This window comes from Cervus elaphus, chromosome X, assembly GCF_910594005.1.
Source record: "Cervus elaphus chromosome X, mCerEla1.1, whole genome shotgun sequence".
NCBI lineage: Eukaryota > Metazoa > Chordata > Mammalia > Artiodactyla > Cervidae > Cervus > Cervus elaphus.
Window position 1 is genome coordinate 137,763,703 of NC_057848.1, and position 23,251 is coordinate 137,786,953.

The 23,251-nt window shown below is 42.4% G+C and overlaps 1 protein-coding gene across 1 annotated transcript in view; it reads right to left on the minus strand.

The window, feature by feature from the left end:
* LANCL3 (LanC like 3) overlaps window positions 1-23,251 on the minus strand; it is a 112,889-nt gene that overhangs the window by 25,837 nt on the left and 63,801 nt on the right. The window contains exon 2 of the mRNA XM_043895069.1: window positions 763-886. Coding sequence (XP_043751004.1) covers window positions 763-886 — 124 coding nt within the window. The remainder of the gene's footprint in view (window positions 1-762; window positions 887-23,251) is intronic.

The window sequence follows — 23,251 nt, forward strand, 5'->3', positions numbered from 1 at the left end:
CAGTCGTGTCCAACTCTTTGCGATCCCATGGACTGTAGCCCGCCAGGTTCCTCTGTCCATGGGATTTCCCAGGCAAGAATATTGGAGTGGGTTGTCATTTCCTTCTCCAGGGGATCTTCCCTACCTAGAGATGGAACCCAGGTCTCTGGCACTGGCAGGCGGATTCTTTACTATTGAGTCACCAGGGAATTAATCCACTAATATTAAAAACTTGAAGATGTCAGTGGCTGAATCCTGTTTCCCTGTGCACAGGTACTACTGGCAGTGATTGTATAAGCTGTTCAACTTTCAGCAAAAATAGGCCAATGAATTCACAATCAAGAATAAAGTATTTTAGTCTTTAGTCAAAGTCCCTGGTGGATCAGTGGTAAAGAATCCGCCTGCCAATTCAGGAGACCTGGGTTTGATCCCTGGGTCAGGAAGATGCCCTGGAGAAGGGAAGGGCTACCCACTCTAGTATTCTTGCCTGGGAAATCCCATGGACAGAGGAGCGTGGCAGGCTACAGTCCATGGGGTCACATAGAGTCAGACATGACTGACTCACACACACACACACACACACACACATACACAGTGTTAAAACAGTTACCTTTCTGACAGGTAGACTCTGAAAATAAATATGAAATTGTGCTTTGAAGTATCCATCAATATTTATTTTCAAATGGCTTTTTAAAAGGTTCCCAGTGATAGTGATGACCTATGTAAAAGCGGCTATTAGAGACTGCCTTCCTCCTCCAGGCCTTGGCCAACACCTTCACTCACCCAAGTATTCGGTTCCATAGTAAGAATACATCAGCGGGAATGGCTTCCTCTTTTTCATGGCATACTGTTTCCCAGAGTCCAGGATGGCCTGGCAAATTGATTTGATCTGGGCTGGGGTCAGCACCTGAGTAAGGAAATCAAGAAGCAGAAGTCAAGGCAGGATCTTCATTATTCCTCTGACACCAGATTTTCTTGCTTAAATAGTCTATCAGCATAAACCCCCCCCCCACTCCTCTTCTTTGTAAATAAGCTCAGCCCACCACACCTTTTTTTTTTTTAAAACCACTGATTCTCTCTCTGCTGTCAAGTTTATCTCCCCTCTTCAGAAAATGTGCTGTTCTGATGGCAAACACAAATCTTTACTGCTATAGGCTTTTGTAAAAGGCAGAGACCACCTTGCAGCTGTTATGTCATTAATCCTTGTCACAAGAACAAGCAGTTGCTTAGAAAAGAACAAAGACTGGTCCTAAGTGACCATACCTAACAAAGCTGTTACTCCTGATATATGCCATGGGTCTGGCTCAGACAATGGGCCTTCAGTTTGTGTCATTTTGACTGTGCTTATAAAGCCACAATTCTATGACAAGCTGCTACATGACAGACTCACTAGAGACTACTTTTGCAGTCTCTGAAGGGCTTCCGTGGTGCTTGCCAAGGCAGGAGACACAAGAGAGGTGGGTTCTATCCCCGGGTGGGGAAGATCTCCTGGAGGAGGAAATGTCAACTCGTTCAAGTATTCTTGCTTGGAGAATCCCATGGACAGAGGAGCCTGGTGGGCTACAGTCCATGGGGTTGCAAACAGTGAGACCTGACTAGCACAGCACAGCACAGCAGAAGGAAACCAAAGTCCAAAAGAACTTTTGCTAACAAAATGACTCTGGGCACTTTCCTTTGGTCCAGTGGTTAAGATTCCCTGCTTCCACTGCAAGGGGCACGGGTTCCAGTCCTGGTTGGGGAACGAAGATCCCACATCAAAGACAAAATGACTGAATAGAGAATGGCCAAAAGGCAATGCATGACAGGCCGGCTCCCATATTTTATTCAATTTCCCCACTGTAAGTTTGAGGGCTATAGAGATTAAAATGTTCTCAAGCCTACAAAGCATCACTGCAATTATTAGGGTTCCGGCTCAGGTATGCAATGTTCTCTGCCACCCACTCAGCCTCAGGGCTGACTGGATGCTCCCTCTGGCACCCTCTCATGTCCCCATTACTCTTGGTACAGCACCCACCGTGTTCTCTCTCTCTCTCTAGTGGATGATCAGATGCAAAGACCGTGACGTCTCATCATTTTGGTATCCTTGGTTCCTAATGCTGAGCCTGAGGGGGCCTTTGGTAACTGATGAGTGAGTAAGAGCTAGGTGTACTGGCATGAAAAGCAGAGTCCTCCATCTCTTCTTTCCTTTACTCCACCTCCCCCCTTCCCCTTCCTTCCAAAATTATTTCTTAAGCCCTTACTATCACATGGCAGGAAAGCCTGTCCCAGGTGCTAGGGACATAACAGTGAACAGGATGACAAGACCTTTACTCTCATGAAGCCAACCTTCCAAAAAGGCAAACCTATGTAAGAAAAGTACTAGTCAGAGTAACCAAAAAAAGAAAAATCACCTACAGTTCAGCCTTGGCCTGACTGAATGAATCTGGGATCAAGTCTACTGGATTTTGTTTTTTCTCTAAAGACTCACACATCAAATTTTCCTATGTGGTATCTGCCATCTGACTCACCCAATCCTTTAGAAATAACCAATGATTTCTTAAATCATGACTTGCTCTTCTGATTTACCCAACATTAGAAGGGGCTTTCCAGGTGGCGCTAGTGGTAAAGAACCCAACTGCCAATGCAGGAGACTAAGAGACACAGGGTTGGGGAGATCCTTGGAGAAGGAAATGGCAACCCACTCCAGTATTCTTGCCTGGAGAATCCCTACTGACAGAGGAGCTGGTGGTCTATGGTCCATAGGGTCGCAAAGAGTCAGACATGACTAAAGCAACTTAGCATGCACACATGCACACACAGAAGGGCAAACTATAATCCAGGTTTTGGCCTCTTCAAATCTAGCATTTAATTTGAAAAAATAATTACATAAAAAAGAAGTTGTTCATTAATTTGCCAATTAACATTACTGAGCTACTAGTCTGGTGAGGCCCTCTATTAGGTATTGTGGGGGAACTCTAGAAAGCCTGGGAAACATTTTTTTAGACAAAAGTCTACAATAGAGCAATTAAAATTCACAAGTCCACCTCACACTGGTCAGAATGACCATCATCAAAAAGTCTGCAAATAATAAATGCCGGAGAGGGTGTGGAGAAAAGGGAACCAACCCTCTTAGACAGTTGGTGGGAATGTAAATTGGTCTAGCCACTATGGAGAACAGCATGGAGGTTCCTTCAAAAACTCAAAATAGAAATACCATATATGTCTGAAGAAAACTCTAATTTGAAAAGATACATGCACCCCAATGTTCACAGCAGCACTATTTACAATAGCCAAGACAAGGAAGCAACCTAAATGTTTATCGACAGAGGAATATATAAAGAAGATGTGGTTTAATATGTAAAATGAAATATTTCCCAGCCATAAAAAAATGAAGCAATGTCATTTGCAGCAACATGGATGGACCGAGAGATTATCATACTAAGTGAAGAAAGTCAGACAGAGAAAAACAAATATCATATGATATAATTTATATGTGCAATCTAAAAAAACGACATAAATGAACTTATTTACAAAACAGAACTAGATTCACTGACAGAATAAACAAACTTATGGTTACCAAAGGGGAAGGGGGGGGACGAATTAGATGAATTAGGAATTTGGGGTTAACAGATGGATATTACTATATATAAAATAGATAACCAACAAGGATCTACTGTATAGCACAAGGAACTATATTCAGTATCTTGTAATAACCTATAAGGGAAAATAATCTGAAAAAAGGAATATATATATAAAATCTATGACTGAATCACGTTGCTGTACATCTGAAACATTGTAAAGCAACTTAAATTTTTTTCTTTAATTAAAAAAGAAAAGTTCATGAGCCCAGGCAGGCGTGGAAAGAAACTGTAGTGCAGAGTATGTAACATATCAGCTTCACTAAGACTTTGGGTTCTCGTTTTCCATTTGGTTGCTCAGAAACAATTACAGGTATGCCATGAGTTTCACTTAAATTTCTCTTTTGTTAGGTACCTATCTTTGCCTCTTGCGTTTACTCCTTCCTGTCTAACATTCCCAAAGACCTATCTTCCAACACCTTCCCACCATCATTTCAAGGCTTAGCCCCAGATCTTTCCTTAGCTGAAAGGCCCATTTCTCTTAAATTTTCCACTCTGCATCTATCAAATTGCTACCAAAATTTCAATTTGCCACTAAAAACATCTTTCTCTGTGCCTTTATTGGCATCAACTCATCTCACATTTGGTCTGACTCTACCTAATATCTTGCATTATCAGCCTCATATCAACCCCGCCACCCTGGCTCACTCTCAGAAACTTGCCAAGAGCCTCAAAAGGCATGAACTTAAAAGGAGTCTATCCTGGTACCATCCATAATTCCCTGGGAATATATTTGGCTCTTCACCTGAACTGAGGTTCTGTCTGCCTCTACTGGTCTTGAATCCATACAACAGAGGCAGTTTTTGTGACAGGAAAAGGCCACTGGAGTTTCAGGGTATGTACTCATTTGAATGACTAAAGTTCTCCCTATTTGACTTCCATGCCGGTAATTGAAAACCGGATTACTTTTTCCTCCGTTGAACATATATTCATGTCTCCTTTTCCTCCACCTGCTTGCTTTTCTTTTTTTTCCCTATTTTTGACCACACAGTGTCACATAGGAGATAGTTCTCTGACCAGGGATTGAACCTTCGCCCCTGCAGTGAAAGCGTGGTGTCCTAACCACACTGGACCACCAAGGGAAGTCCCATCCACCTGCTGTTTTTAACCCAGAAAAAAAAAATCAACTTTGGTTCTACGTGGTGCCCTCTCTTTTTCTTTCCACCCCTAATCCACAGCTCCGAATAGAGAATGAGTTTATAAAATATTGCAAAACCTCCCCGGTCATGCATCATGTCTGGGCGGTTTCCTCTTATCTCTCAGAAACACTGTGAAAAACAAAGAGAAACGGCGCTTGTTGGGCTGGATAAAGACCAGTTATGCGTGCAGTTCTTTATCGCTGGAAACAGGCAAGACCTACCCTTGGCTTTATTGATCAGCAAATAAAAAGTGAAGAGTGCTCGTGAAAAGTGTGCGGAGGAGACCATCGAGGAAGAGGGTCCTGGTCTCACCGTCCTCCCCCCCAACACACAGTACATTAGGAAGGAAGGAGATGACATGGTGGGAGCGGTGGGGGTGGACAGTGGCTGCTTCATGTTCTCTCATAGGTCTGCCCTCTCCAATATCCTTCCGGGTCGCACTCCCAGTGCAGAATAACACATGAACACACATACCTCGAGGAAGACGGCCTTCCAGCTTCTGAAACCTGCTGAAGCCTCAGGAATGAGGAAACAGCACTTCCACTGGGTGGAATGGAGTGACTGGAAGTGGCAGAGAGGGGCTCCCCGCCCATTAGGCCTTTATCAAAACACACCCAGATTCCTTCTCCTGTATTTGTAGCACATAAGGTTATTCGCGTACTGATGTCTTGGATGGATTTGGTTCTCTTTTCTAATTATTATTATTTTTTTTACTATAGTTGATTTCCAGTGTTGTGTTAATTTCTGCTGTATAGCAAAGGGACTCAGTTATATACATGTATATGTTCTTTTTATATTCCTTTCCATTACAGTAATCACAGGATATTGAACATAGTTCCCTGGGCTACCACAGTAGGACTTTGTTGATTATCCATTCTGCATGTGATCGTTTGCATCTGCTAATCCCACACTCCCAATCCACCCTGCCCCCAACCCACTCCTGCCTTGGCAACCACAAGTCTGTTCTCTCTGTAAGTCTTTCTCTGTTTCAAAGACAGGTTCATTTGTGACATATTTTAGATTCTACATATAAGTGACAGCATATGCTATTTGGATTTGGTTCTTTGAAAAAATTTTCTACACTGAATTGAAATAAATTAAGATATGTCAAACATGCAAAGCAAGTCTCTGGTGGTTTGGTGTAAACAGTTTCATTAGTTTAGCTGATGGCCTTCGCTGGTCTTTGAACAGAGGTGTTTGTTGTGAAAGAGTCCTGTGGGGCTGGGCTGTGAGCATGAAGAGATGAGAGCACAGTAAAGCTCATGCTATGTGGCTTGGCCCCAACCTAAAGGTCGAGCTCTGATGCAACCACCTCCCTACTGATGATATTTTTCTTTTTTGGGCTAAGCCACAGAAAGCTTGCCTCACCACAGACCCCTTTTCAGAGTGAAGAGTCCCGCCCACAGGCCCTCTGAAGTGGCAGTCTTTGCTAGCTTGCTATCAACCACGGCCAGCATGAGCAAGCAACAGTCCAAAATGCCCCAAGTAGGTGACTGCCCAGCCAGATGAAATGCAAAAGGTCACTCCAATATCATGCCAAACACACATGTAACAGAGCAAGAATCTAATGCAGTTAATGTCAGGTTAGCTGACATGAGGTGATTTCCTCCAGCAATGTATTTCACCCACTCCTTTGCCCCACCATTCCGGTGGTAGCACAAGTTTCTGCTTCGAGAAAGAAAAAAGCCATTTGATGATCAATGAACACCAAAATGACTGTTTTTTAGGTTTTTAAAAAAATTTATTGGAGTAGAGTTGATTTACAATGTCATGTTAGCTTCAAGTATACAGCAAAGTGATTTGATTATACATATACATATATTCATTCTTTGTTTTAATGGTTTTTTTTTTGGCTGCACTGCACGGCATGTGGCATCTTAGCTCTCCGATGAGGGATTGAACCCACATCCCCTGCACTGAAGTGTGGAGTCTTAACTACTGGACCACCAGGGAAGTCCCCCTCTTCCTTCTTTTCATGATACCCATGGAGATAATAGCTCTGAGAAAAAAGGCTTCTGAGTTATTAAGATCCTGGGTATTTTAGTACTTAAAGCTGATATGATAAACAACAGACTTGAAAGCTATATAGAGTCAGGATGCAACTAAAGCTGTTCAAGGCGGGCAGAGGTGACATGGGACAGAAACCAGGAAGTTGAAAGTCAGTGTGGAGTTCCTGCTGTCCTAGCTCCACTCCCTTGCAACAGGCATTAGGAAAGATCCTATAATCTCCTGAAAAGGTTTGGAAAATTATAGGTAGTTAGGATGTGTGCCCCCCCTCTCTCACCTGGAATTTGGGGAGATGGCAGACTCAGAGATGTGGCTCTTGTCTCAGGGTCTGGGGCCAGTAACAGAGATACTGCTACATAGCATGTCCAAAGAGAGACAGAAGCAATCCCAAGTTTCTTGTGGGTACCATGGTAGAGCAGAAAAACATCCCATATCCAAAAGTAAATTTTTCTAACAAAATTCCCTGTCCAAATTTGGAAGTTACGGAAATATTTTTGGTACAAAGTCAAAATACAAACAAATGGTTAGAGGCCTCTTTGGGGCTTTGATTCAGTTGAAAGCCACTAGGTTACAGATAAGAGCCAGGCCTTCAGGAAATCTCTGGAGTGGGTGGAGATGTATGCAAGGTGTTGAGAAGACAAAAACTTATAGGAGTTGCTTTGACGCAGAAGCTTAAAGAGATAAGGTACAACTAAGGGAAGCAGGCTTCCCTAGTGGTGCAGTGGTAAAGAATCTGCTTGCAAATGCAGGAGACATGGGTTTGACCCCTGGGTCAGGAAGACCCCCTGGAGAAGGAAATGGCAACCCATTCATGTTCTTGCCTGGAGAATTCCATGGACAGAGGACCTTGGTGGCTACAGTCTATGGGGTCACAAAGAGTTGGACATGACTCAGCTACTGAGCATGCTAAGGGAAGGCTTTCACACAGGAAACAGATATTGATGAACCAGACAATTTACATTATGTGCTTGGCCTGTGCTGGGCACTTTGAGAGAAGATATATTTTTATTTCTTTCTTTCTTTTTTAATGTGGACCATTGTTTAAAGTCTTTATTGAACTTGTTGCAGTATTGCTTCTGTTTTATGTTTAGGTTTTTTGGTTGTGAGGCATGTGAGATCTTGGCTCCTTGATTAGGGATTGAGCCAGCACCCCTTGCAATGGAAGCTGAAGTCTTAACCACTGGCCCATCAGGGAAGTCCCAAGAGAAGATATAATCTCAATAAATAGACTTAACATCTGAATCATTTAAATAATGAAATACTTTGCATTTGTTTAAATTCTCAAAGTCATGATCTATAGGGGTAAGGTGGAGAGAGGGAATATTGAGGGCTTCACAGAGGGAGAGGGACACGAGCTAAGCTTTGAAGGACAGTTAGGAAGGGAATAAATCAAAGGAGATGGGGGAGGGAGAGAGGGTATTTTAAGTGGTGGGATGGAGAAAACCCTGTGTATTATGGCCAAGCTTTTCAAATTGCAATGTGCAGAGAACCTGGTGCTCTTGTTAAAATGCAGATTTTGATTCCATGAGTCCAGGACGGGACCAGGACTCTCTAGTTCTAACGAGCTCCCAGGCGAGGTTGCTGACCTGACCTAGACCACACCTGAAGCAGGAAGGGGTTATGGGAGCAGGGAGGCTGGCTGCAGGAGAGGATTTCTCTTGGAAAGGGTAAGAACTTAGATGGAAAGGACTGTAGGAAGTTCCCAAAGAACATTCGAGGAAGCAAGAGCATGCCCCAGAGGCAAGAACACTGCAGCTGTAATTTCAAAGACCAGAACCCAGGAAAGAGAAGCGATGACAATGTGAAATTCTCTTTCATTTTGCCATGTGGAGGAAAAGTCCCTCCAAAATCTGCAAACTCCAGTGGGGAGCTCTCTTAGCCAATGTGGCCAGGTTTGTTATTTTCTTAATTAGTCTCCAAATAGAGTGCGTGTGCTGGTGCAGAAGGAGCAAGTCCCTTGCATCTAGTTTTCTTGATGCTCTATGACCATTATTATGCTGGGCGATGAGGAACAGGAGGCAGGTTACTCTAGTTAATGATTATTTTCCAATCATCAAAGCGATTCAGCAGGGAATTGCACTTACAAACATTTGGTCCTAGACACCGTTTCAAACTTGTTTCTTTTCCCTTCTCATGTTGAGACATCCAAGCCAGGAAAACACCGGGAACCAGGAAAGCAAAACAGGTTTTACCCCATTCCTGCAGACTGACTGCTGGCTTGAAAGATTTATGATAAGTACCTGGTAACCCAGTCTGCAGCAAGTGTCACTAGATGATTTTGTTCTGTTTCCTCCAAGATATGAAATGTCTCAGAGCCTGAGCTGCCTTTTCTACAAAAATAGGCTCACAATGATTTGCCCCATCTACCCCTTCAGGTGACAGTAAGACCTATTTTAAAAAAGCAGTTCCCATTGGGGGTTAGCAGATGCAAACTGGTATATATAGAATGGATAAATAACAAGATTCAACTGTATATCACAGAGAACTGTACTCAATATCCTGTGATAAACCAGAATGGAAAAGAATTTGAAAAAGAATATGTGTGTGTGTGTGTGTGTGTGTATATATATAAGTGAGTCATTTTTCTGTACAGCAGAAATTAACACAACACTGTAAATCAACTATACTTTTTTTAAAAGAGCAAAAAATAAGCAGTTCCAGTTAGCAAATTCCAATTTTATTAAGCTGACAATTGTATTTAGCTCCAGGTCATACTGAATATCAGCCTTAGTCAATCGTGTCAGTTGTCTCCACTGTCCCTTGCGAGATATCCAGTTCTCAGCAGTCCGTGAAGCTAGAGCTGGCTATGTGACCTCATTTTGATCAATGGGGAAATCTGCTGAGGTGGGAGCTTCCTGGAAAGCTCTTGATTTCAGCATAAATGGAAGTAAAATGGACACACTTGGCTTTTCCTGCCTTTCCTCTTTTTGGTGCCTTGAATGTGTATGTGAGGCCTGGAGCTATAGCAGCCATTTTGCATCCTGAGGCAATAAGCTTGTGGATGACATGCCAACATTCAAAGAACAATAGACGAGAAAGATCCTGGGGGTTTTGGACATCATTGGGAATCTGTAACGCAACCAGGACCACCTATCTCCAGTCTTTTGTTATGAGAGAAAAAGTATCTCCTTTTTTAAAGTCACTGTTCATTGGATCACTTACAAACTCACATCAACTGGGCAGCCATAAAGTGCCAACCTAACAGCACTGCTAACATTCATTTCCCTGTAAAGCAATTTTTGCCCACATACTCCTCTGTTTCCATGGAAACCTCTAGCTCCGGAGCTCTTTACAGTGAAACTAACTGCCTGAGTGGACAAATTCAAATGCAGTTTTTAGTGCTGGCAGTACTCACCAGGTTGTGATTGATTTTTCTTGTTAAGTGCTATCCTAGAGCCCAAAGACAAAGCCTAGCAAACACACTGTCACCTTGCTGCCACGGCCCTGTGTGACCTCCCTACTCCTTGCACTTATCCTGCTCCAGGTCAGGGACAGGGGACACTCTCCACGCTGCCCCAGGACAGTAGATCCTCAAATCCTCAAAGTTGATGTGGGGAGACAGCGAGGAGACGTGTGGGAGCCTCAGCAACAGGTTCTGTGAAGCAATCGCCTTCTATACCAGGAACCACTGTCACCGCAACTTAAGTAACTGTATTATACCACCTGCCCTGTCACTTGAGAGAGAGCTATTCATGGAAATGGTCCTAGAAGAACAGTATCTGAACCGTTTGTGACGTATTAAGGCTTACTAACTCTTTTGCCTAGATATTTTGGACAGAATAAGCTGAAAGGGTTTCTTTGCCATGGGCCTGTGGGAATGACCGATGCCTTGAAGGTCAGAAGTGGGGGAGAGAAGGCAGAGATGCTTTCAAACAGTTTAAATCTTTTAGTCTTTTTTTTCCAATACCTTAAAATACATTTTAAATAAATGTGTTCCTGGGGTCTAAAGGAAGCTAAGGCCATAAATGGTACCTTCTCTGCATGCAAAATAAAACCTAAAGGTATTGGGGTGGTGGGGTGGATTGGATGACCATGGTGGGGAAATTTGGAGTTTTTGGTTTTGTGATTATATGGCCTTGAGTGAGTGATGTAACCTCTCTGCTTGCACAGTCTTCACTGGTAAAATGAGGTAGCTGGGGCTGCCCTGGTGGCTCAGAGGTAAAGAGTCCACTTGCTAGTTCAGGAGACACGGGTTCGATTCCTGCTCCAGAGACTCCACCTGCCATGGAGCAGGTAAACCAGCATGCTCTAGAGCCCAGGGTCCACAACTACTGAAGCCCGAGTGCCTAGAGTCTGTGCTCCACAACAAGAGAAGCCACTGCAATGAGAAGGCCATGCACTGCATCTAGAGAGTACCCCTGGCTCGCCGCAACTAGAGAAAAGCTTGCACAGCAATGAAGACCCAGCACAGCCAAAAAAAAAAAAAAATTTTTTTTAATTTAAAAAATGAGGTAGCTGACCAAATAAGTTCCTGGAGCCTTTCTGGTTCATGACGGTTTATAAACATGCATCTAACTTTCCTTCTTCCCCGTGTATCATTGAGGCACTGGAAGAAATTCTCTGCATGATCGTGTTCGAAGTGGTTCCATCATGATGACACTGTGCTTTCAGGTACTTTGAAGGGAAAATGATTCTGGTTTCTTGTTTTCTGGTATCTTTTCAGAAACAGTTTTAGCCAGGGATCTTTAGGAAAGCTATATCCTAAGATTCCAAAAGAATCCCTTTCTATATAAACAACACATTAAAAAAGGAGATTTGGGTGAGATGTATGGAGAGTGTAACATGGAAACTTACATTACCATAGGTAAAATAGATAGTCAATGGAAATTTGCTGTATAGCTCAGGGAACTCAACCTGGGGGTCTGTAACAACCTAGAGGAGTGGGATCGGGAGGAAGGTGGGAGGGAGAGGGAGGGGACATGGGTGTACCTATGGCTGATTTGTGTTGATGTTTGGCAGAGGCCAACACAATACTGTAAAGAAGTTATTCTTCAATTAAAAAAAATAAAAACATTTTTTAAAAAGGAGATTTGGGGTGACTTGGGCATGCAAGTATGCTGGGGGGAGCTGCCAGCCCTCCCACCCCTTTAGGGGCCAGGCAGCCAGGATGAACACAAGTATCTCTGTGGCTGCTTTCAATTTTCATTTTAGGGCCAGGGGAAGGAGGAGGAGGAAGAATGGATCTCAGGAGGGGCTGGCTCTGAGGCTGAAGAGGAGAGGAGAGTCAAGTATTAGATCGACACCTTTACTCTGTTAAGTACACTCCCCAAAGCCGCCTCCTTAGATTTCAGCATCTGCAAATTCCACGTGGTTGCTGTGCAATGAACACAGCCAGCGGCTCCATCCTGGTCCTTACAAAGGCTTGGGGATAGTGAACCACCAGGATGTATAACCAGTACTGAGCAAAGCAGGATTTATAACCTTGTAAGTTAGTAAGGTCTTTGTCATACAAAACATTTATCCTGTAAATATTTATGGAGCCCTACACTTGGAGAACATCTGGCAACAAAAGAGAAAAATCCCCGCCATTGTGGAGATGATATTCTACTTTGAATACATGCATACTATGCTCCATATTTTATTACCCCCAATATGTTTTGTGCAGCTACTCCCCATCATTTGTTATTGTTTTAATGGGGCTGTCTTCAGAAAGAAATCAATGTTAAGTAAATTGTGTGCCTCATCTCAGGTTACCTGGGGAACATTTTAACAGATGAAATCCATTCATAGGTTCCAATGTTCAATGGAGGGTAATCACCAGAAGGGTAAGGATGGACACAGGAGAGAAATGGCCAGCTGGCCAGTTGCTGTAGCAGATAATTCCCAGGAAGTGTTTAAAAACAGAGGCCCTGCTGTATACTAAGACTTTATAGGAGGTAGAACTGAACACTTATCTTTCTTTTTTCTTTTTTAAAAAAAGGTCCACTCAGGATGCTGGGGCATAGACACTGCTTTACAGGGCTTTGCATTGCAAATCCAACATGATTTAGTATTGCAAATAGCACAGGTGGTTAGAGCAAGGAACTCAGCTTAATCTTACCTGGTTCACATAAGCTGGGCTGTTTTTATTCCTGGTCACAGAGTAGACTCTTAATTATAAGTTTAATGCCAGGCATGTCTCTGTAACTATGCTTCATTGGTTGTAACACAAAATATTACTGACCATTTACGAATTATTCTGCCAATGCAGGAGAAGCAAGAGACGTGGGTTCGATTCCTGCGTCAGGAAGATCCCCTGGAGAAGGAAATGGCAACCCACTCTGGTATTCTTGCCTGAAAAATCTCATGTACAGAGGAGCCTGGTGGGCTACAGTCCATGGGGTCATAAAGAGTTGGACACAACAGCATGCACACACACACACACACACACACACACAAGCATGCACCTCCAGGATACTGAAAGAGCAGCTCAATGTTTAATATGTGAAGCATGAAGATATATTAAATATAGAATTACTAGGCTGGTGAAAATTTAATTGTGGTTTTGGATAGTGAATTTCAAACCATTGTAACTAGGCTTAAACACATCTTTATTAATCAAAATATGAACCATTACATTCAACACATTTTTGCCAATGAGAAATAAGTTTGTTTATTCCTGAAGCATAAAAATCCATTCTTCAGGATTCAATAAACTTTTGGAAAGCATTTTCTGCATCCTGCTGATTGTGGAAGCGTTTTCCCTGCAGAAAGTTGTCAAGATGCTTGAAGAAGTGGTAGTTAGTTGGTGAGAGATCTGGTGAATGTGGCGGAAGAGGCAAAACCTCATTGGTTGTACGACATGTGGTTGCGTGATGTTGTGGAGAAGAACTGGACCCATTATGTTGATCAATTCCGACTGCAGACATTGAAGTTTTTGGTGCATCTCATCGATTTGCTGAGCCTACTTCTCAGATGTAATGGTTTCGACAGGATTCAGAAAGCTGTAGTGGATCAGACTGGCAGCAGACCACCAAACAGTGACCATGACTTTTTTGGGGGCAAGTTTGGCTTTGGGAAGTGCTTTGGAGCTTATTCTCAGTCCAACCACTGAGCTGGTCATCGCTGGTTTTCATATAAAATCCACTTTTTATTGCACGTCACAATCCGATCAAGAAATAGTTTGTTATTGTTGCACAGAATAAGAGAAGATGACACTTCAAAACAATGATTTTCTTGATTTGCGGTCAGCTCATGAGGCACCCACTTATCGAGAGCCTTTTTACCTTTCCAATTTGCTTCAAAGGCCCAATGACTGTAGAATGGTTCATGTTGAGTTTTTCAGCATCTTCTCATGTAGCTGTAAGAGGATCAGCTTAGATGATTGCTATCAGTTGGCCATTGTCACTTTCCGATGGCTGGTCATTGCACTCCTCATCTTCAAGGCTCTCTTCTCCTTTACAAAACTCCTTGAACCACCACTGCACTGTACATTGGTTAGCAGTTCCTGGGTCAAATGCATTGTTGATGCTGCAAGTTGTCTCCATTGCTTTATGACCCATTTTGAACTTGAATAAGAAAATTGTTTGAATTTGCTTTTTGTCTAACATCAATTCTATAGTCTAAGTGTAAAATAAATAGCAAATAATAAGTCATTAGCAAAAAAACATAAAGCAAGAAATGCACATTAAAGTGATGGATAACATAACCACATTTATTTAAGAATGTATTCTAATATTGAAAGGTTGTTGCTGAACAATAAGACGCTGGGATTCTTGGCCTCCGGAGGAGACGAATTCAATCCAGGGCCAGAGACGAGGCTGGATCACTCAGAGCTTTTGTGTAATAAAGTTTTATTAAAGTATAAGGGAGATAGAGAAAGCTTCTGACATAGGCATCAGAAGGGGGCAAAAAGAGTACCCCCCTGCTAGTCTTTAGCTGTATGTTATATAGTCACTCACAGTTTGTTAATGAAAAGAAAGGAATGTCTTAGAATTTAGAATGGCACCAGATAATTCATCCCCAGCCATAAAACGATTGACTTGAATCTTGTAGTAGGGGAGATTACCAAACAAATAGTTTCATTTACATAGATTAGGGGAACTATATCTGAGTAAGTAGGTTAGGCCATTTGGCGGAACCAACTTGAAGACAGAGTCTGGGGTACATTAACATAGCTTAAGACAAACATTTCCATAAGAAAAAGAAATGTATTGGTTAACTCTAGGTTTGAGAATAGTTAGCTTCAGGTGAAACCAGGTGTCAGGGCAACACAGCATTTTAAGTGAAACCTCCTTTTAAATTTGTATAGAGAAGGGGAAAAAAATATCTCTAGTTTGTTTCTTCCTGCCGCTTAAGAGAGATAAAAATGTCTGGCACTTGCAGCCTATTTCCTCTGTTTGGAGACCCCTGGCCTTCCTGCCTGTTACCCTCTCAATATCAAAGGCAAATTTCAACAATGCAAAAACTACAGTTACTTTTGCACCAACCTAAAATAGTAATGAAGAGGCACTTACAAAATAAAGTATCCCAAATACACGATGAAAGAACTCCAGACAAAATTGATCCAGGTGATAGATGCATGTGAGATATACAGATTTACTGTGAGAGGTGGAGAATTTGGACTTCTAATATAGTACATCAGTGTCCAGGGGAAAGAAGTACCTAGTGCCACTAGTTAGGATGTCCACTGCACCTTAATTCCTATTCATAAGCTTTATTCATAAGGCCTGGAAATATCTTCATTGTCCATTGATAGAATGAATAAATTTGAAACGCTTGCACAATGGAATACTACTCAACAATAAAGATAACAAATTACTGATACCTACAACAGGGATGGAGCTCACAAACAGACCAAACTAAAGGAGCCAGGCACAAAAGAGTACACTAGATGATTCCATTTATTTGAAGTTCAGGAAGAGGCAAAATCAAACTATGGTGATAGAGGTCAAAAGAGTGGTTACCTCTAGCATCTTTTGTGTGTGTGTGTCTGGGGTGGGGCAGGGCAAGTGGTACTAACTGGGATAAAGGAACTTTTTGGGATGACAGAAACATTCTTTTCCTTAAACTGGGTAATGTATATACGACAGTGAAATCACCGAACTATGCACTTAAGATTTATACATTTTTCTATATGTAAACTATACTTCAACTTTTACAAAGCAAAATAAATCAAGGTATTGAACAGCTTACTTATTGAATGATAGAACTAACAGTCTAGCTGTTCGTTAACACATTTTGTCTGAGCATCAAGGTCCTTTGGATGGAAGATACCAACACGCTAGGTTGGTGAAGAAGGGCATGAATAAGGGCCTTTCTTAGTCTTGTGTGAAATTTAAGGAAAAAAAGAAAAGCAGGCTCCCTTCTGGGCAGACGAATTGCATAGAGTGGCATATTACCTGGGCTGATGTAGTGCCAGGCCAAGGCTTTGTGACCAAAACACAGAGGCTGGGTTTAACGTCCCTTGCCCTTCTGACCAGGTGCCCTTGTGTAGGCAACCTTGACAATCAAAGGGCTGCCCAGTTCTCTGGAAGGAAACTAGAGATCTGGGAGCAGCCAAGCATGAAAAAGGACTCACACTTGAACCCAGAAAGCTGCCAGACCCCGGGCAGTGTTGTCTCTTTTGGTGACACCGGTCTCTGCCTCTGTCACCTTCTACAGACCCATTTTCTCGACTTCTCTATGGTTGAAGGTCACCTCCATCACACCATAATAAACAACAGCTTCCAAGGTTTATAATGTCCCTCAGTTTCAGTCGTACTTCAGGATCACCTAGAACCACTGAAACCTAATGTTGAATTCCTGAGAGAGAATCTGATTGGCTCAGCCTTGGTCAGGTGCATTTACCCTGAATGCATCAACATGAGTGCAAAAACCCACCCAGGTAGGGAGTGGGATAGTGTTTCATAAAGAACTAGGGTTATTTCGAGCTAAGCAGACTTCTCCCAAAGTCTACTACACTCACTATTAGAAAACTTGACATCCCAGTGGCTTAATCCAATAAAAGGTTATTTTTACGCATTAAAAAAAATAGTCTAGAAGTAGCTGACAGCTGGCTGATATTGTTTACTTGTGATGTCAGAGCCAGGATGTCACAATTCTCTCTTCCTTCCCTCATGTTGGCCCATGGGCACAAAATGGCTGCTGTAGCTCCAGGTGTCATGTTTATATTCAAGGCAGGAAGAAACGGGGAAGGGCAGCACCAGTCATGCCCGTTTTTCTCAGGAAAGCAAAACGTTTCCCCAAACTCCAAGCAGACTTCTACTGACATGTCATTAGCTAGTACTGTTTGATATAGCCACCCTGACAGAGAGGTTGGAAAACCAAATAATTATCTGAGAGCACCACTATGCCAAACAAGATTAGGCTTCTGTTAGTAAAGACAATGTGGAAAATGAGTATTTGGGAGGTAGCAGACAGTGTTTGCCACCAGACAGAACTATAGGAATCCACCTTCTCTGAAAAATTTGTTAGTCATTCACGACCATGTCCGAACACAGGTGATGGAAAGCACGCTTAATTCCTGTTTTTAAAAAATTCATTGCTTCTCGTCACACACTAAGCCACTCAATTTTGCACTGCACCACCTAGGATCCTTCGGCTAGGGTTTGCATTCTCTCTCAAAAGCTGTCAGGGAGGAAATTGGTCAGGGCAGGTTTATCAGCTCCCAGTCTAATGGTCCAAGTGCTATACAAATGCCTTTTTAGCACCAAAATACAATACAGGATTTTAGGAAGCATGATCAAAAGAGCTCTGCTTTCTCTAATTATACTGCTATTTCAGAAGTGATCTCAAAGGTATTTCAATATATGCAAATAGATCCTATTCCCTTTTAAAATCTGTTCCTTAGTAGAAGCAGGTGTAGGAGTTGAGGGGAGAGGGAATAGCCAACCATAGGCAGGCTCACTTTCAAAGGCATGGGTGGGACTAGATGGCTCCCAGGCATCCCTACAAGCATGATATTGATATTGTGTTTTCTAAATAGTCAGTAATCAGTCTCTTCAAATCATGGGGGACATTTCCAAGAAACAAATGTAGATTAGCTTTACCTTTTAACTGAGAGATGATGTATTCTATGAGGTGAGAAAAAGGCCATGGAAAAGGACAGAGTGTACCTACCCATGTGGTAAGCCATGGTAAGTGGAGAAATTCTAATTTTCTAGCTGATTTTAACATACAAATAAAATCGTGTTCAAAGACAATGGCACTGCTTTTTACATTTAAATATGTAGTTATCATACATACATTTTTAAAATATGTAGTTATCATATATACATTTAATGACAAAAGTGGGTGAGAACTATGTTAACGGGGGGAGATCTTGTTTAGATAGTTGTTCATAAAACCTAGGTTCTTGTTATTTTTGAATACTTACATGTTAGTCTTGTTCTTACTTCAACTCATATCCTAACTTCAAAGTGTAAGGAAAAGAACAAATGTTGGGGATCCATTTATAAACCAATATGAGGAAGAATCCTAAAAGTCTACAGATGGAAACTGAAATAATTATCTGTGATTCCCTGGGCAAATTACTTTTGCTGTGTGGATCTCAGTTTTTTTCACCCATGAAATGGAGATATTAAAGAACCTTAAAAGCCCTTTCTTGCTCTAAATTCTATCACTCTGTTAAAGAAGTTTACTGAAGTCAGAGTTTGCTCTGGTGGTTTCAAGTCTTCATTTCATGTTCCCAAGATCCCCAGACTACCCTGAGTCTGACATTTCTTCACTTTATTCTGTAAAGTTCCCAAGTATTCTGTTAATGTAACCCACTTTCAATTTTTTATATTTGTAAATGATTAGTATAGAATTCCAAAGGACTTTAAGAGTGGTACAAAATTTCCCATATACCATTTACCCATAGTCATCTTTTGTTAACATTTTGTTAACATTTGCTTTACCATTGCTTATTTTTGAAGGGAGAATTTTAGAGTAAGTTGGAGACATGATGCTCCTTTACCCAAAGATTGTTGTTGTTTAGTTGCTAATTCGTGTCTGACTCTTCCCTACCCAGGGATTGAACCCATGTTTCCTTAATTGGCAGGTAGATTCTTTACCACTGAGCCACCAGGGAAGCCCTTACCCTAAAATACTTCAGTGTATATTTCTTATAAACAAGGACATTCTCTTACCTAACTACAGTGTAACAATAAAATTCAGGAATTTTAATATTGATGCAGTATTATTATGTAATCTATAGTCTATGTTTATAATTTCCCAATAATCCTAATAATGCCCCTGAGAGATATATCTATATATCTCTGTCTATCTATCTTTCTATCTGGACTTCGCTGGAGGCTTAGCAGTAAAGAATCTGCCTGCCAATGCAGGAGATGCGGTTTGATCTCTGAGTGGGGAAGATCTTCTGGAGAAGGAAATGGCAACCCACTCCAGTATTATTACCTGGAAAATTCCATGGACAGAGGAGCCTGGCGGGCTACAGTCCATGGGGTTGCAAAAAGAAGTGGATACGACTGAATGACTAAACAACAACTACATGTATATATACATATTCACACACACACACACATATACATACATAAATACATATATGTGTGTTTTCTGTTACAGGATCCAATTCAGAATCACACTTTGGACTTAGTTGTCACGCCCTTTAGACTTCATTAATCTGTAACAGATTCTCAGCCTTTGTCTTTGATGTTTTGGAAAAATATGGACAATTTATTTCATAGGATGCCCCTCCATTTGGATATGTACAATGTTCCTCACGATCAGATTTGAGTTATGCATTTGGGCAGAAAACTCCCAGAAGTGATGCCATATTTGACCCATACAGGTGCTCACCTTCCCCCTTTTAAAGTTAAGCTACTTCAACTTGAATTTCTATCATCTAGACTTTTTAAAGTTATGACTAATTTACAGCTTGAGTTGCTGAAGATCCCCCAGGTTCTTTTAACACCATTTCCACAGTAAGGTGTCATCACTGAAGGCCTGGCTATATCCCAGTTGGAAAGCACCAGAACTTAGGAGTTTGGGCCAAAGCAGACCAGCTATTAAATAGACTCCAGGAGTCAAAGAGTCAGCTGAGTGGGTGGAGAGCAGACAGGTAGGTCCCGGAAGTCACACTGAGGTCAAAGCGCCAGTCAACAAGGATCGTAAATACTGATTGCAGGGCAGGGTTACAGGTTCACTGCCTGGCTTTATAAAGCTGATGGGTGGAGCCGGCCCACCAGCTCTGGGGGTGTTAGTCACAGACCTCAGAGGAGGGCAGGAGGAAGGTGTTTCTGGCTTTGGCAGCTCCTGAGGTGCCCATATTCTCTCACATGCCTCAGGCGTGGCATTACACTGAGACTTCCCATTACCCCAGACCGGTGCTTCTCACATTTTAATATCGGATGCCCTGTGGATCTTGTGGATGTGCAGAGTCTGGAGTGAGGACTGAAGTTTTGCATTTCTAACGAATCCACAGGTGATGCCAGGGGTGCTTGTTCTAACAGCACTTGGTGTTCTAGAACTGTCAGAGAATACAGTTTTGGGCTGTGGCAGAAATGCAGGTGCTGACACTTCCACACGTACCTTGGAGTTGCCATTACTGTGACATTCCCCTCTCCTCTAAATACCATCGCCCAGGAGCTCCTACGAGCCTACTGATTCAGAATTCACTGAATACTCTCCTAAGTCATTTAAATCCCAAAAGTGACTCCTAAAAGATAGGTGAAAAAGGAAAAGATGACATATCTGGCACATTGCAAAGCCAGAAATAAAGTGGAACTCCATAAATGGGAAGTAGTGAACAATGGTACTTCCCAGGTGGCTTAGGGGTAAAAAATTTGCCTGCCAAAGTGGGAGATGCTGGTTCGATCCCTGGGTCAGGAAGATCCCCTGAAGAAGGAAATGGCAAGCAAATACCCACTCCAGTATTCTTGCCTGGAGAATCCCATGGACAGAGGAACTGGCAGGCTACAGTCCATAGGGTCTTTAAGAATTGGACACGATTTGGCAAACTAAACAACATCAACACAAGACTTCACATGAATTCAATTCATTGTTCACTTGTGCTGATGGTCCTGAAAACCTGTGTGCCCTGAAAAAGGGTGGCTCCTCCTGGCAGGGGAAGTGTTGACTTTACAGCAATCCTCACTTTTTCTACACACAATTATAGTCTACCTTCATAACATAACAATAATATGAGGGTTTGCCTCATAGCTCAGTTGGTAAAGAATCTGCCTGCAAGGTTCAATTCCTGGGTCAGGAAGATCCCCTGGAGAAGGAAATGGCAACCCACTCCAGTATTCTTGCCAGGAGAATCCTATGGACAGAAGAGCCTGGCAGGCCACAGTCCTTGGGGTCGCAAGAGTCAGACACAACTTAGGGACTATACCACCACATCCATAACACGACAGACCTGGTGACTCAGGCTAATTTCCTTTCAGCAAGCACCTCTAGATAGGCTTGTCACAGCCTTCCCATGATACTCCCAGATGGTCTCAAACTGAGAAGGTTAGAATGGAAGCAGCAAGGGCATTACTCACAGGAAACAAGAGCCTGCTTATTATTAACAATTCACAAGTCTGGAAAATTCTTTCAAGTCAGTCTCTTTTGCAAGGCTCTGTTTTGAAAAGGCAAGAATGTCAGTTGGGTATTACGGCTCTGTGGAAGGTAAATTGAGGACGTGGCAGGAGAAACACTATGTGAAAAGCCAGTCAAGCCATGCAGCAAATTGTTGATTATATTTGCTTTCAATTAAAGGGAAAGGATGTTCCAATCTTGAGGACCAAACAGGACATTTCACTCCAGCAGAGGGAGCCTATGAAATAGCCAAAAAGCAACCCTAAAATACCAGTGTTCCTTCGATCTTGTCAGAGTGAATTAAGGATCATTTGCCAAAAAGAGAAAAAAACAGTGACAGTTTATTGAAGCATGAAAGCATGACAATGACCTTGAAATGGTCAGGTGCTCAAGAAATGTGTGCTTAGTGAATAGTGCCTCCTCCCTTAGGGAAGCCTCCCTGTTAGCCGCTCATCAACCTCAGGGGGAGGCCAACGTTAAATCATCAGCCATACCTGACTTCAGGGAGGAACTCACTTAGTAAACAATCAGAATTTGGTTGTGGGGGTTGGAGGGCTAACTTTCCTTAAGGGCCACCTATGCTTCATGGTTTATGTTTAACCTTCAAATGCATCCAGAGAAAAGAGCTCAGTGCTATCTTGAAAATGAAGAAACTAAGGTTTTAAGAAGCTAGTGATTTGTTAATGCTCACACATCTAGGAAGTGCAAGAGGTTGCGTTCTTATTCTAAATCTTCATTCTACTCATAGAGGATTATACATCCACACCTTTGCCATGTAACTGCAGTACTTCCCATCGTGGGCAGAGCATATTTTGCTGCCTTATTTATTGATGGTCTTGGCCATGTGAACTAGTTTGGTCAAAGTGCTAATGACATAAGCAGAAGCTTTAAATATGCTTGCATAGTTTGTCATGTTCTGAAACACATGAAGTGGGGCTAAATCCTACCCATGGCCTGAAGCAGAGCCACCCAGCCCCTCCAGAAAACCTGCAGATCATTAGCAAGAAAAATCAATATATGTTATTTATTGTAAGTTACCGAGATGTGGGATTGTCTCTCACAAAGTAAATCTGACTAATACAACAACTCTGTGAAATATATTTAGCCCCGACTAGAAGATGGGAATACCGGGGAGATGAGGAATTAAGTGGATGATTCAAATAGGAAAATAAATTCCCAGGGGCATCCAGCAGGGTTCTCCTGATGTCTGACTGGCCAAAACTGGGTAACATGGCTACCTATAGCTGCAAGAGAGGCTAGAAAAGTATCTGGCATGATAAGTCTCTATTATGGGAACTAGTGTACATCAGCCAGAGAAGGCAATGGCAACCCACCCCAGTACTCTTGCCTGGGAAATCCCAGGGATGGCAGAGCCTGGTGGGCTGCCGTCTATGGGGTTGCACAGAGTCGGACATGACTGAAGGGACTTAGCAGCAGCAGCAGTGTCCATCAGCATAGAAGGAAGAGGAGATAAATGTTTTTAAGCAGACATTCAACAGTGTCTGCTGTCCCAGTATTTTCAGGATCCAATGTCCATTATCTTTACCAGTTCCCTATAATGTGTTCTATCAGAGGTAGGCAGAAGCTACTTGGAAGTCCCTTCAACTTGACCACAGTGAGCTCAATATGGTAACATGATTTGGCCCATTCTTTGGCACTTGCCATGAGAAGAATACCCTCCAGGTAAATGATGGCCCAAGGAGAATGAGAACACACATCGAGCCAACCTGAACCCACACAGAGCTTCCCCAGGAGTGAGGGAACATAAATATTTGTTGCTGTAAGCCACTGAGATTTAGGGGTGTTTGTAAGAAATTTTAAAATGGTAACAGTGTTCTGAAGCTCACTCAGCTCCATCTGGCTGTCAGTTTTAGATGTGTAACCACTCAGGGGTGTCTTCACATGACACTGCATGTAGCTACCTTAGTCAAAGAGCATTCCAAAGAATCTTCTAGAACACCCCCCTTTCCCCACTGCCCTCAGTTTGACTGGTATACAGTTCTATGGGTTTTCTTCCACTCAAAGGCAGTTGAAAGATGACCAAAACTCACATGGGAGCGT